Here is a 14,044-nt window from a genome sequence, read left to right on the forward strand (position 1 = left end):
ATTTTCAAAATAAACATGCTATTAAATTAAATGCATTAGAAGTAAATTGTTGTCTAGCCATATTCAAAGCATGAATATCAATTATGTAAATTAGGAAAATATTCATTGTAGGCTATGCAATAAAAATATCAACTTTTAGAGATGAGTGAGTAGATTTCTTGTTTCAAGTAAATTTTATGAATGAAAAGAAGAATAATATTTTGTTAGAGAAGATTCCACCATCTAAAGACAAAAATTAAAGTCATCAAAAGAATATTGAAGCTGCTGGTCGGGCCGGGTGCCACTTTGAAGGAGTGTCAAGGAAACATTTGATTATGACAATCAAGAAGGCAGAGCGTCTATAAGACAGCTGTCAACGCCTACAAGAATAACAGCGGATGTGGGCTAGAGAATGTATCAACACTCCCCCCCCCCCCTCTAACAAGGAACCGTTTGAGTGCGCGCGCAATGGAAGTCCGAAAAGTGCGATGCGAACTCTATAATCTAATCATTATCTTATCACCAGACTTTCGCACCCAAACAATACTTATTTGTAGACCAAGCCAAACAAAGTCAGCAAAGTATACAGAACTTTTTTTTATTTGCACTCAAATTTACACAATTGTTCACAACAAATTTATGATGGCGGGAAATTTAAACGCTAAAGTACATTTAAGTTACGTTTTTAATAGCACCCGTAAAGGAGATAGCTGGTTAGATTTTATTAATTTTGTTAGTACCAATTATTGTAGATAAAGTTATTGTTATTTACGATAATAAACAGAGCAACTAACTATGAGAACGCAGGGATATGAACTTAACAATTAATAGTCTCCTCTTACCTTTCCACGTCAGACTCACCCTTTTTAGTTGAGAGTTAAGGATATTATGGAGCTCATTTTTAATTATGCTGAACTTCATAAGAGTGTCCGAACTGAAGATGGAAGAGCCGAACGCCAGCCCTGGGTAGTCGGCACATCGCCTCTTCCTCCGTCGCTGCTCTCGCTCCGCTATAACCTCGGTTCGTTCGCTCGGACATCGTAGTTTCGCCAACTCTTCGGTTTCCTGATCTTGTTCCTCCTTGTCGCTGAAGCTGCTGCCGTCGCCGTCCAGCCGCTCGCCGGTGACGTCACCGTCATGATGTGTGCGATCAGCTGATGCATTGTTGTCAGCACCAATCACAGTCCTCTCACTGGAAACACTCAAGACGACGTCTGTGGCACTGTTGGTAGCACTAGACACTTGCTGTTCACTTATCTTCCTCCTCGCCGATTGTGGACCGTACCTGTGCACTCTCTGGCCATGTTTGCGAGGAGTCGTTTTGTTTTGGTCGGCCATCACACGACGACGATCCACATTATTTCTCCTCGTCTGCCATCTTGGTGTTGGATGAGACGGCAGCGACGCTTGCGCTCTCCGACGACTGCAGTTAGAACTAAGTTGACGACATCGTTGAACGGCCAGCGCTCCTCGTGTCGACATCTCGCGGATGTTTCTCTAACTAACTCTAGAGTCAATAGGGCAACGCGCTCAATTTAAATCCAATTCAACAACGTGTTTTTAACAATCAAAAGTTTACTGCCATCTTAATAAGTCTATTTTTACGTTCGTGACGAATATCATAGAATATTCTATTCTACTTCTTATTACCGGAAAACTCTCTTGGTCTGTACTTTATCGACCTTTCTTCATGGCAACACTTTGCGCAACTAGCACTGGCAAAGAGTTGAGAGCAAATTTATCCTAATGGCTAGTAAAAAGGCAAAGAGTAGTGGAGTTTTCCGGTGCGTAATGCTGTCCTATTTTCCTCGATGATGGAAGAGGAGCCAGAGGCCGTATTTGGACGGAGCCCAGACGATTATTTCTGGCGCACGCCCCAGCAGAGAGTATTTTTAGACCGACTGCTGGCGATACTGTTTCAGAATTCTCATGACGTGGACTTTCCAAATCGCATACGCAGCAGTGTTCCAGTCTCATAAGCATTCGTTTTAATACATCGACACGTCGGTACATTTAGTGTAGACGCATTTGTAAACTGTCACATTTCTGTTGGCAGCGGGGGACTGATTTGCTGTTGAAATGATTTCTGATCTTGTAGGCTGCACAATGAATTGTGTGTTGATGAGTTTGGCGACATTCCAGCATTGTAATAACGATCATTATTAAATAGGTCATTAGGTTAAATAGGCCCAGTTGTAGTATTAATGCATTTCGTTATATTAAGCTAGTGCTATTTATTTCCAATGGTTCCGTAAAAAGAAAACTTGTTTGAAAGTTAATAGGTTAATCAATATGGGAAATATTAGAAATAGCACAATTAACTTCCCCTCTAGTAGATATCTTTCAATAAATCAATTGGTTAATTTCTTAGAGTTACCTATATAAATTTCTACAAAATCTCACATAATAGTGAACATAGCTTTTAGGAGGTTCCAGCTACATAATAGAAGAAATTATTGAGATGGTACAAAAAGACGATTCTTGGTTTTGGGTGGAGACATTTAACAAACTACGCCCTCATTGCTGTAAAATCTCGGAGGAGAAAGACTACACACTTCTTCTATTCATAACGTAGCTATGGTAGGAAGAGTTTATTCACTTTGAATGTTAAATTTACCTCCAGTTCACCTTCCTTCTATTGCATCGTCTGGTATCTGACGCTGTCTGAGACTTCAAGTCTGAGAGAGCTTCAGGTATTCAACGAATTATACTCAGAAACTGCAATAAAAGAAAGGTAAAAATTCAACATTCATATTTCTATTATAATCCTCAGTGGTTTGTAATATTATGATTAAACCCAATAATGTAATATTTTTGTAAATAATAATTTTAAATGCAATTTATTCACTGTCTTTTAAATAACACATCACAAGTCCTTTGTTTAAAGTGATGGATTATCTGAAAAGATAACAAGTATTGTGCACATAAATACTTGTTACAAGATAAACATGTTTCAAGAACCGCTGGCTGTTTAAGGTTATGCTTGCGTCTGTATCACAAACTCTGACCGCTAGATCGCATGAGCATCACCGTTTCCAAAAAAAATACACTAGTCATAGCTCTTTGTTATAAGATTGTATTACTCTATGAGGTGGCATATAGTGTTATTAAGAAGTGCGTTTTCCGTTATTCTGCACATAACGCTGGCAAATGTCCGTAATGTGATAATCCTTTCACATCATTAGTCATGGTTATTTTCGTACGCGCTGTGCCAGTTATGTCCAGGCTTGGTTTATATCCCGCACCGCAACCATTAACACGAAACACCAAACCTGCTGCATAAACAGTGATTCTGCAGGTCTACCAACTTGGATGTAATAACATTACAGATTTTATTCAAAGGTAGTAACACACTGTTATTTTGATCGCGTACTATTCTTTTATGTACTGCTACAAAAATATGGAGACTTGACGACAGTAAAAAAGGAATCCATAAATGTAAGCTATAAATACTAGAATGTGAAAGTAACAAACCTTCGCGTTCTCTACGTAAGTGGTCTTTACATTTGAGGTTATCCCGCGTTATCTCTGTTATCTCTGTTATCGCAGCAGTTGTTTCTTTTATTCACAGCGACTCCACTACGTAAATTGACCTTGGGTTTTCCCCATAAGAACAACGTTACCTGCATGCAGTTTATGCCCTTATTTTTTATCGTAGCGTAATGGGAGGGGTCTCATCTTAATTATTTTATCAAAACGCTTTTTCGCTTTTTCGGTATTATGGATTATTGAAAAAATCTCAAAACACTTTGTTGTACGTCATAGTTTTAATGACATAATCTTTAGTATTTTCAAAATGGCGGCCATTAACACTTATAAGCTTTGGATATCTCATAAACTACCATTTTTTGTTAAGAATTGCAAGAAACAGTTTTAGAGAGCCTTTTTACAAATCGAATGACACTAAAATTATTTAAATCGAATAATAAATACCGGATTTAGAGCAGATTTACTGTGACAAGACATGACCCACATTGAGAGCTGCCGTTTATTCAGTTTTGTATTGTTGGCTATTCGCTGAGAACATCGAAACTGTCATTCTTGCAATTTTGAGAAAACAATGCTAGTTTTAAAAATATTTTTACAAATTTTAATCACCGTCATTTTAGAAACTACTAAAGATTGTGTAATTATATTTTTTCAGTAACTGGCCTTGTTATAAACATTGGAGCTAAATTTGGTATAATTTAATTTATTACTTTTTAAGATGTTTAAAAAAATAAAAAACACATACAGACAGACAGATGGGAAACTAAGCATTGGAGACCCATGTTCATATGGTGAAATATGCTTGTCTTACCTGAGGAATAACGTATGAATTTTTTGAATGAAATGTATTGAATGAATACATTTTTTTAATGAGAATGATCTCCTTATTAGTCTTATTCTGTTCGTCCTCACGGATCACTGATCTGTGCGAGGACGAATTTATTATTTTTATGCGTTTTATTCACAACAATATCGCTTAATGATCATGAAAGAATAGTAATTCCAATAGTTAATTTGTGTGACATAAAGAGAGATCACGATTAAAGTTTTAGTATTTAATATACATTTTTCTAAAAGGAATATTTCTAAAAATGTAGAATGCCTTATTGCATAGACGTAGCCAGCGAGGGGGTTCAAGGGGTCCGGAACCCCTCCTCCAAAATTTTAAATTTTGTAATAACGTTTTTAGCAAACTAGTATTATAATTTAAATAATTCAGTATTAATGGCACATGTACTGATGAAAGATCGTTTTCAACATTGAAACAGGTCAAAAACCTTTTAAGGAACAAAATGGGGAATGGACGCTTGACAAGGCAACTGCAGCCTTACTTTCTGTCAACTACGGGAAAATATCAGTCGTCTTGACTCCCCAAAATCTTTTCGTACATACGTTCTTACCTCATTGGTGTTCTTCATTTTTCTGTACATCCTCACGAAACAATCGTTCCCAGATAATCAGTCTGACTGACAGTATTGAAGAAAACAGAAGCCTTGCTGACAATAAAAATCAACCATACCGCAAAACCTCGCAAATGATCAGCTCTTTTACAACAATAGTAAAAGGTCGTCCTCTACAATTTGAAATAGAATAGATAAATATTGAATTTTTGGATTTAGCAGACGTAACGATAATAAAAACTGACTGAAGTACAAAAACGTAGTAAGGAAAAGATTGTTTTTTGGGGGAGGGGGGAGTACAAAAAATTGATATTTTCCCGTAGTGGACAGAGAGTAAGGCACTGTTTTGTTCCTTAAAAAGTTCTTGACCCGTTTCTTTGTTGAAAACGATCTTTCAGCAGTACATTTCAGTAATACTGAATAATTTAAATAATAATTATCGATAACTAAAAAAGTAATTGAACACATTAAACATTTGTTTAATTATACAATCTGGCCACAATACTTGTAAAACGTGGCCAGTTCTTATTCCGTAGAAAGAGTTTTTGTTCTTTTTATTGTAAAAAATGCTGGAATAAATCATTATTTCATGTCATTTCATTTGGGGGTCCGGACCCCCTTGACCCCCTCGCTGGCTACGTCCCTGTGAAGTGACGAATGTCGGCGCTTCGTACCACACACATGGTCAATCTGCCGTCAGCACATCATCGAGATTGACGCCATGTGAACAAACATTTATGTTCATTTCGCCCTTTCGTCAGACCGCCTGTTATTCCATTCACTGTACGGCCACCATGACTGATAAGTGTTTTGAAAGATTGGCGTTTTGAATTATCCTGTACGATATGCAGGAAAACATAAAACACATTTCACGAACATTATATGTATTCTACTGCGTAATTCGCCGATAGAAAGTGCTCAATTATATGCCTGTATCACGTGGTACATCGATCGCAGGAGCTTTGTAAAAGTGTCAAGGTCACATAATAAGAGGTGAAAGAATGGAATCGGCATTGAGAGATTAATTAATAACGACCTACTAACAGATGTAACGTAAAATTGTAGAAATCCCTTCTTTGCTATTCGGTCAGAGGGCCATTAATTAATTACATTTTCAAATTGTGTAATTAATTAGTAACGAGGCGGAATCTTTTCCGCGTTTGATATCTACATGTCAGTTATATCCACCTTATAATACGGGTACGAAGGTTGATTGAAGCCGCTTTGAGCAAGGATGTAGCAAGGAAAATATTGGGGGGGGGGGTCAAGACAAAATTGGGGGCCTCCCCCGGAAACATTCAAATTTTTAAAACTTTCAATTAAAAGAAGCAAAATAATGACTTTTTCACAACGTTTTTACATCTCTGAATAGGTTGTATTGACGATTTAAATTCATAATTGTGGAGGCACTGCTTTAGTAGGCTGTACAGGATTAATAATTGAAATTGATTACACTTATGTGGTAATGTAATTACAACAAATATGCTTTTATTGTCTGCAAAACACAGTGCATAGTATTCAAATACAAAGTGAGAATTGATAATATGTAAAAGGGTCTTTACAAAAATAAAATTCTTCTTGACTTCTAAGCCATCGTTTCTAGTATACTTGCTCTGGATAAACTGATATGTTCCAGTAGTGGACAGAGAGTAAGGCAAGTGCAGTCAACCGCTCATTCCCCATTTTGTTCCTTAAAAAGTTCTTGACCCGTTTCAACGTTGAGAACGATCTTTCAGCATTACGTTTCAGTAATACTGAATTAATACTTTCCTCCTACGATTCAATCAATCGAAACACGTCAGTAAAACAGCGTATTGAAAGAAAAACAAGCAGAAAATTATACAATTAGCTGCAACTATATTGTTTGCTAATGGTTTTATAAAAACCCGTTACAGACAGATGGAATATTTTCCTTTCCTTCCTCTGCGGAAGGAAAAGAAACACTTTACTGCCCGTTTAGGAGAAGCAATAAGCTATTTTAACGACAAGGTGGGAGAACAATGGTGCACTATTTAAGACTGACTCATTTATTTATATTCTATTTTTATCGTTACAAGAACTTCTCTTATACTGGGCTGTACGTGAAACGAGGGGGGAGGGGGAGGTGGTTCGCCGTCTTCATGTAATAAATTCATCACTCTCGTTTATAGAAGTGTAGATAAGATACTTGAGTTAGAACGTTTCCCGCAAACAAGGACGTAGCCAGCGAGGGGTCCATGGGGTCCGAACCCCCCACCCAAATTTCATATTTTTCAATTACTTTTTTTAGTAAACGATTATTATTATTTAAATACTTCAGTATTACTGAAATGAACTGCTGAAAGATCGTTCTCAACAAAGAAACGGGCCAAGAACCTTTTTAAGGAACAAAATAGGGCCTTAATCTCTGTCCACTACGGGAAAATATCAGTTGTCTGCACTCCCCCCCCTCAATGTTTCCTTGCTACGTTCTAGATAACGGGAAGTCACATTAAAATTTAGCTTGTTTACTTCTGCTAGGTAAATAAAAGGTAGGTACAAGTGTACTGTTTTTGAGTGTGCAATTTTAGTCAATTACTATTTTGACTTTTATACTTAACTGAGCAGTTCTAAAATTCGGTGGATGGTAGTCGGTTTTGAGTTATCTTGATGGAATAATTTAAAAGTCCACCATTTTAAAACGTGTACAAATTATTTTAATAATATTTTATTTTCAAAATGGTCTACCAAATGTTAATACAATTTTCAAGTTTCATAACCTTATCTTAACTGGTTCAAAAGATATAATTTTTTATACAGATAGACGGAAAACTAAAGGTTTAAGTACGTACCTTCTTATGAAAAAGGTTTTGCTTAATTTTATGTGTAGAACAAATTCCCAAAGTATTGGAACACTTTTACTGTACACCCTAGAAATAAACCGGTAAATGGTACTGTAACTCTCGTTATTGTAGCTCAACTAGATTGTTTTTGGTTACCGTTCAGACACGGTTATCTATATTATTGTTCCAAGAGAATAGTCTTTCAGTGATGGGACAGCACCACACACTATTGTCTATGACCTAACAAATTACTTGATTTACCAAAAGTACACACTTGGTACATATTGTAACGGTTGTACATAAATGATCGCTTTTTTTTTTTTTTTTTTTTTTGACAATTTTATTTACAATCTGTTCAGACATTCTTAGAACAATAAGTAAATTAGATAAAATAATAAATTAACACGAGTTAGACTCTATCCAGCGATAGAGCTAACACAAATAAACAAGAAAGTTTGAAATTAGAACCTAAGAGGTAAGTCCAGGATTGAGTGTCTCTTCAGACGTGTAACTGACGCACTATTATCCAACAGGTTCATCGCAAGGTAGTTCGGATGAGAATACAGCTTGTCTTGGTACTTCTTGCTGTAGCGAGTTATTTCCTCTTTTACTGTGGGAATTTTGGTGTCTTGATGTATTAATTGATTAGTTATATACCACGGAGCTTCCAGGATGTTCCGAAGGACTTTAGACTGAAAACGTTGGAGAATTTCGATGTTGGAGTTACTGGCTGTACCCCAAAGCTGTATACCATAAGTCCAAACAGGTTTCAAAATCACCTTGTATACTAACAACTTATTTCTTAATGATAATTTCGACCTCTTGTTTAAAAGCCAGGATATTTTTTTGAATTTTGAGTTTAAAAATAATCTTTTTTAATGATCGCTTGAGGCGTCTTAATCAAGGAGGTAAAGGCGTTACGTAAGCGTTCAATTAATTAAGCGTGGTCGGGGAAACCGCGGGAAACTGGAGCCAGGTTGGGCGTGTTGGGTGTCGCGATATCGCGGCATAATAGGCGAGCAACTGTTCGCCCGGAACAAAGCTCAAGGGCTGTACAATGATAGGGAACTGTAAGGTTTCAACCCGAGCTATTATATTCGTGCCTATTTCTACCCGATTGGTTTTTGGTCCGAAGCTATACAATATTGTTGATTCTTCCTAAAAGATCGTTATCAGATGGTGTTTGCTCTTATTTATTAACATGACAAAATCGTTTATATGTTTTTTTATGCTCTTAATAATTCCAGCTATGTTACCAGAATTCGTTAGTATTTTCTGTATAAAAAAATACACGAAACGCTAAATTTTCCTAGTACAGACAAATTTTGTGTTTGTATTGTGCTCTAAACCCTTCAAATCATAATTCATTCTGGGGGGGTTGACCTCGTACGTTTCAACATTACGTATTACGTACAACACAGGGTGGGTGGAAAATGTGAAGTTTACCCTGATGTTGTGATTGTGACGTCATATGCTTAGAGGCACAAAGTCCTAACCGTTATTCAGCATAACAACTAGCTACAACGTGTTTTCTGAGTATTATACGACGGTTGGTCCTCTGTGGAAATACCTGCAATCCGAGTTCCTGCTGTAACTAAAATTCTTAAAAAATGTAAGATATATCAAAGCAATTATTGAGTAATGGCAGATTTATATTTATGTAATTTTAATTTTTTGCAGAATTGTAAACATTTTAAAGATAAAAACTAAGAAGGTTATAGCGGAATAAAATAAATGTACAAATCTAAATTCGAAATTGTTTTATAATATTCCATTCTCATGATTTGTACGTGCAGTCTCGTTTTTGAACCAATTGGGGTTTCTTATCGTTTGTAGGTTTGGAAGAAAGTAACAATTAATTGAAAAAGTATCGGTCGTAAATTAATACTTTTGTTTTAATTATTTCGTAACAATGAAAGTTATTTTAATGTTCAAAGTGATTTAATAAACTTAGTAAATTATGTGCTTGTTGGAGGGTTTTATTAATTTTCTCATGTGGTTTAACCCGCCTACTGCTTGCATGCGAAGCAAACTCGACCACGTGTATCGGTAATTCAATTCGCCCCTAAGTGTTCATAAATTCTTAAGAAATACGAAAATACTCCTGTAATCAAGAACGTAGCCAGGAAAAGGTTTTGGGGGTGTCAAGTCGTCCCGTAATGGACAGAAAGTAAGGCCAGGGCAGCCTACCGCTCATTTCCCATTTTGTTCCTTAAAAAGTTTTTGACCCGTTTCAATTCCGAGAACGATCTTTCAATTTGGAGAACGATCTTTTAGGAGTACATGTCAATAATACTGAATTATTTAAATAATAATAACCGTTTTCTAAACGGTAATTGAACAAAATTGAAAATTTCGGGAGGGTCCGGACCCCTTTGACACCCTCGCTGGCTACGTCCCTGCTTGTAATGTTGCTTTATGAATTCAAAAAGGCTTTCTACATGCTAGCGCTTATTAACAACATGACATGCAACCGTAGATTAACTCTGGGATGAGTAACGCGGATTAGATAATGCTGTAATCCGGCACCGTAGGGACCAAGAATTCGGGAGATTGAGACGTAGAGCTTGGGTTACGGCACCAACACATTGTCTACACGACCGCGTGCCGTTTCTACTCAACATGGGCACTAGCGGTGGAATCCGGTGTGTCGGGCCGAGTGGCTGACGTCATTGGGACCGCGTCCAACGTAACGTGAGTCGGTTCTGTCGATCACTCGGTCATCACACCGATAGCCAAGGTCGAAATATAAGTTCCTTAGGTTTCGGGATCATTCGTCTTTCGTTAGTGGGCTTTTAAAAGTATCAGTAGGTATTAACACCTTGTTATCAACAGGACCAATGTAAAAGTATTCGCTAGCGCTCAGCCAAACGACATGGACCATCATCGAACTTAGTGTTGCCTATGTAGAAATGAAGCTTCATGCAAACTTTCAAGGTCAGTCTATTTTTGAGATATCGCACGAACAGACGGACAGAAATGACATTGTTCAAGCCCCTCGACTGAAATACTTCGATAACGCTCAGCCAAACGACATGAACCATCATCGAACTTAGTGTTGCCCATGTAGAAACGAACAATTTCAAAGGTCAGTCCGTTTTTGAGATATCGCATGAACAGACGGCCAGAAATGACAATTGTTCAAGCCCCTCGAGTGAAATACTTCGCTAACGCTCAGCCAAACGACATGAACCATCATCGAACTTAGTGTTGCCCATGTAGAAACGAAACAATTTCAAAGTCAGTCTATTTTTGAGATATCGCACGAACAGACGGCCAGAAATGACATTGTTCAAGCCCCTCGAGTGAAATACTTCGCTAACGCTCAGCCAAACGACATGAACCATCATCGAACTTAGTGTTGCCCATGTAGAAACGAACAATTTCAAAGTCAGTCCGTTTTTGAGATATCGCATGAACAGACGGCCAGAAATGAAATTGTTCAAGCCCCTCGAGTGAAATACTTCGCTAACGCTCAGCCAAATCCCACGGAGTGACATGTACCATTACCGAACTTAGTGTTGCCCATGTAAAAATGAATCTTCATGCGAAATTTCAAGGTCAGTCCGTTTTTGAGAGATCGCGGGAAAAGACATACAGAAATGAAATTGTTCAAGCCCCTCGAGTTATATACTTCGCTAACGCTCAGCCATTGTACACATCATTGATGTTGTATTGACGCATGACGACGCTTAGCGTCTTAACGTAACAAATACAATTTTTATTAATATCCTGATTTAATAATTTCACGGTCAAGGAAGCAGTTGTAACAGTCGTGTTCTAAAGCCAATTGCTGAAGATAGTGCTTAATGCCCTTCACATATATTGGCTTATTCTTCACTTTCAACTCTAGTAATCGTTTTTTAATCCATAATACTGGAAAAGGTGCAAGGATTAAGTCAAATCTGGAAGTGGTTCTACGTGTGCCACGCCCAAGTCTCACTGCGTCGTGATCCTCTCTCTATAAGTACAGGACAAGTGTATATTGGCACAGCTGCCACTACGGTGATACAACCTTTTCTGGAGAGAATTGCAAAATATCTTTTAATTTCAACAATAACCTTAAATAGTTATTCGCCATAAGATATGGGTATTTACAGTATGACACATATGTCTCTTAATACCCGAAGTTTCTACAGCGAAAATGTGTTACAGTCTAGAATCAAGGACATAGCCAGTGAGGGGATCCAAGGAATCTGGACCCTTTACCAAATTTTTATTTTTTTCAATTTTTTTTGTAAATCGATCATTATTACTGACATGTACTGCTGAAAGATCGTTCTCAACAAAGAAACTGGTTAAGGAACAAAATGCGGCTTTACTCTCTGTCCATTACGAGAAAATATCAGTTGTCTGGACCCCCACCCAAATTTTTTCCCTTGCCACGTTCTTGGCTTGAATGATTTGGCACACATTATAGAGCGTCGTTCTGAAGTGAATTTCGGTAAAATATCTTACTAATTCTCGTTTTGAGAGAGAAAAAGCAAGGAGATGATTAAAAATCTGTTTAACAAATGTATCCTTCACTAACAAAAGTCATAAATCTTTCAAATGTTAACATTCAGAGACCTTAAATGTCTTCTTATTTCACGCTATTTCTATAGAGGCTTTATAAAGATAATAGGGAATTAGAACACACACATTTAGCATATTGTGTCGGTTTGGACAATTCCGGTTTTGTAAAACACTTACGTTTATTTATTCATCTGTTTGCCCAGACTGATTTAAACATTTTGCGGTTAAAAATTGTGTGTATTAGCCTACATTTTTAAATTCCCCAGCTATTTGGTTTTTAGCGTACAAAGAGATATAGATTTGTGTAACCAAGGACGTAGCCTGTGAAGGACTCAAGATGTCCAGACCCCCTCCCAAATTTTAAATTTTTTCAATTACTATTTTGTCAAACGATTATTATTGAACTAATTCAGTATTACTGACATGTACTGCTGAAAGATCGTTCTCGACATTGAAACGTGCCAAGAACTTTTTATAGGCAAAATGGGGAATGAGCGGTTGACTGCACTTGCCTTACTCTCTGTCCACTACGGGAAAAGAGCAAGTACTAGATTCGATGGATCAGAAGTCAAGAAGAATTTTACTTTTTTAAACCTTTATTACATATTGTCATATCTCAATATGGATTTGTACACTATATACTGTTTTACAAACAATAAAAGCATATTTTCTCTAATCAATTTCAATTATTAATCCTGCACGGCCTACTAAAGCAGTGCCTACGCGATTATGAACATCGATAGTCAATACAACCTATTCAGAGATGTAACAAATGTGTGCAAAATTAAATGTTTCCGGAGGAGGTCCCCAATTTCCTTTTGACCCCTAATGTTTTTCCTGACTACGTGATAGATTTTAAGACTGAAGGAATGAAACTCAGTAAGAACATTAAGAATGGGAACATAAGATTGGAGAGGTCTTCAGCACTACGGTGCAAGCTGTATTAGTCATCGGGAGAATGTGGAATCCGGTGCTTTCTTTCCCGTCTGGACTTTCTCCTGCCTTCTGCTCACCGCTCTTCATCACTCCTGGTCCCCGCACTGGATCGCTTGACCCGACCATGGACTGGGGACCAAGGACTCCCGGCCGGGGGACCATCTGCGGACCGACCCCGCCGTATCGCGGCCGGGCCGCCGCCGCTTGCACAACTGGCAGAACCTCTCCATATACGGCGTCACAAGTGAGCCAAGGCGAGCCCCGAGCCTTCACTTCGGCGACCGGGCGGCGAGACGGCGTCTTACCGGCCAGGATAATGACGGAGTGGCCGAGAAGTGTGGTGCAGGAAGTCGAGCGAGAGAAGGTTAGGGTTAACGGCCATTAGTCATACGGCCCGAAATGGAATGGAAATAACAGTTTTCAAAAAGGTGTCTTTCCCGAGGCCACTGTCAAAGTAGTGGTTTTGTATCCAGGAAGTGATTTGGGGTCACACACATATATCACACCAATATTGAAAACACCGCGTTAGAGTGTTTGAGATAAGAATCTCTCTCCCTAAAGACGCTTAAAGAAAAAATAAAAATAAAAATGGATTTTCAAAGTATCAATTACAGATCATTTGTTTAAATCGTGAACTTTTATTTAACGACATAGTGTTTGAAGTACAAGACAATACGTTTTGACAACCTTGAATGTAATAATACAGTACGTCTTAGTGTAGGCCTACGTCATTTTACAAAAAGCGTGTGTACCATTTTGGTAAAAATTAGTTTGTCCATCCGATTGAAAACGGGGCCAAAATGTGTTTAAGTAAAAATTCCTTTTAGTAATATGCAACAAATGAGTTTTCCATCCATAAAACCATTATTAAAATATTCCAACTAGAAACTTTATGAATCTGGAAAGAAAACAAAACCGCGTTTC

At 37.7% G+C, this 14,044-nt stretch overlaps 1 protein-coding gene across 27 annotated transcripts in view; it reads right to left on the reverse strand.

Annotated features, from left to right (window-relative positions):
• LOC124365721 (tropomyosin Per a 7.0102) overlaps nt 1-14,044 on the reverse strand; it is a 114,638-nt gene that overhangs the window by 80,910 nt on the left and 19,684 nt on the right. For 4 of the 27 annotated variants that reach the window (XM_046821684.1, XM_046821685.1, XM_046821672.1 and 1 more), the window contains exon 1: nt 841-1,476. The exons of 9 other annotated variants lie outside the window; for them this stretch is intronic. In XM_046821684.1, coding sequence (XP_046677640.1) covers nt 841-1,461 — 621 coding nt within the window. In that variant the 5' untranslated portion in view covers nt 1,462-1,476. Of the gene's footprint in view, nt 1-840; nt 1,700-14,044 lie in introns of those variants that run through there. 14 more of the 27 variants (XM_046821690.1, XM_046821688.1, XM_046821687.1 and 11 more) reach the window with 12 other exon arrangements.

This window comes from Homalodisca vitripennis, chromosome 7 (genome assembly GCF_021130785.1).
Source record: "Homalodisca vitripennis isolate AUS2020 chromosome 7, UT_GWSS_2.1, whole genome shotgun sequence".
NCBI classification, from domain to species: domain Eukaryota; kingdom Metazoa; phylum Arthropoda; class Insecta; order Hemiptera; family Cicadellidae; genus Homalodisca; species Homalodisca vitripennis.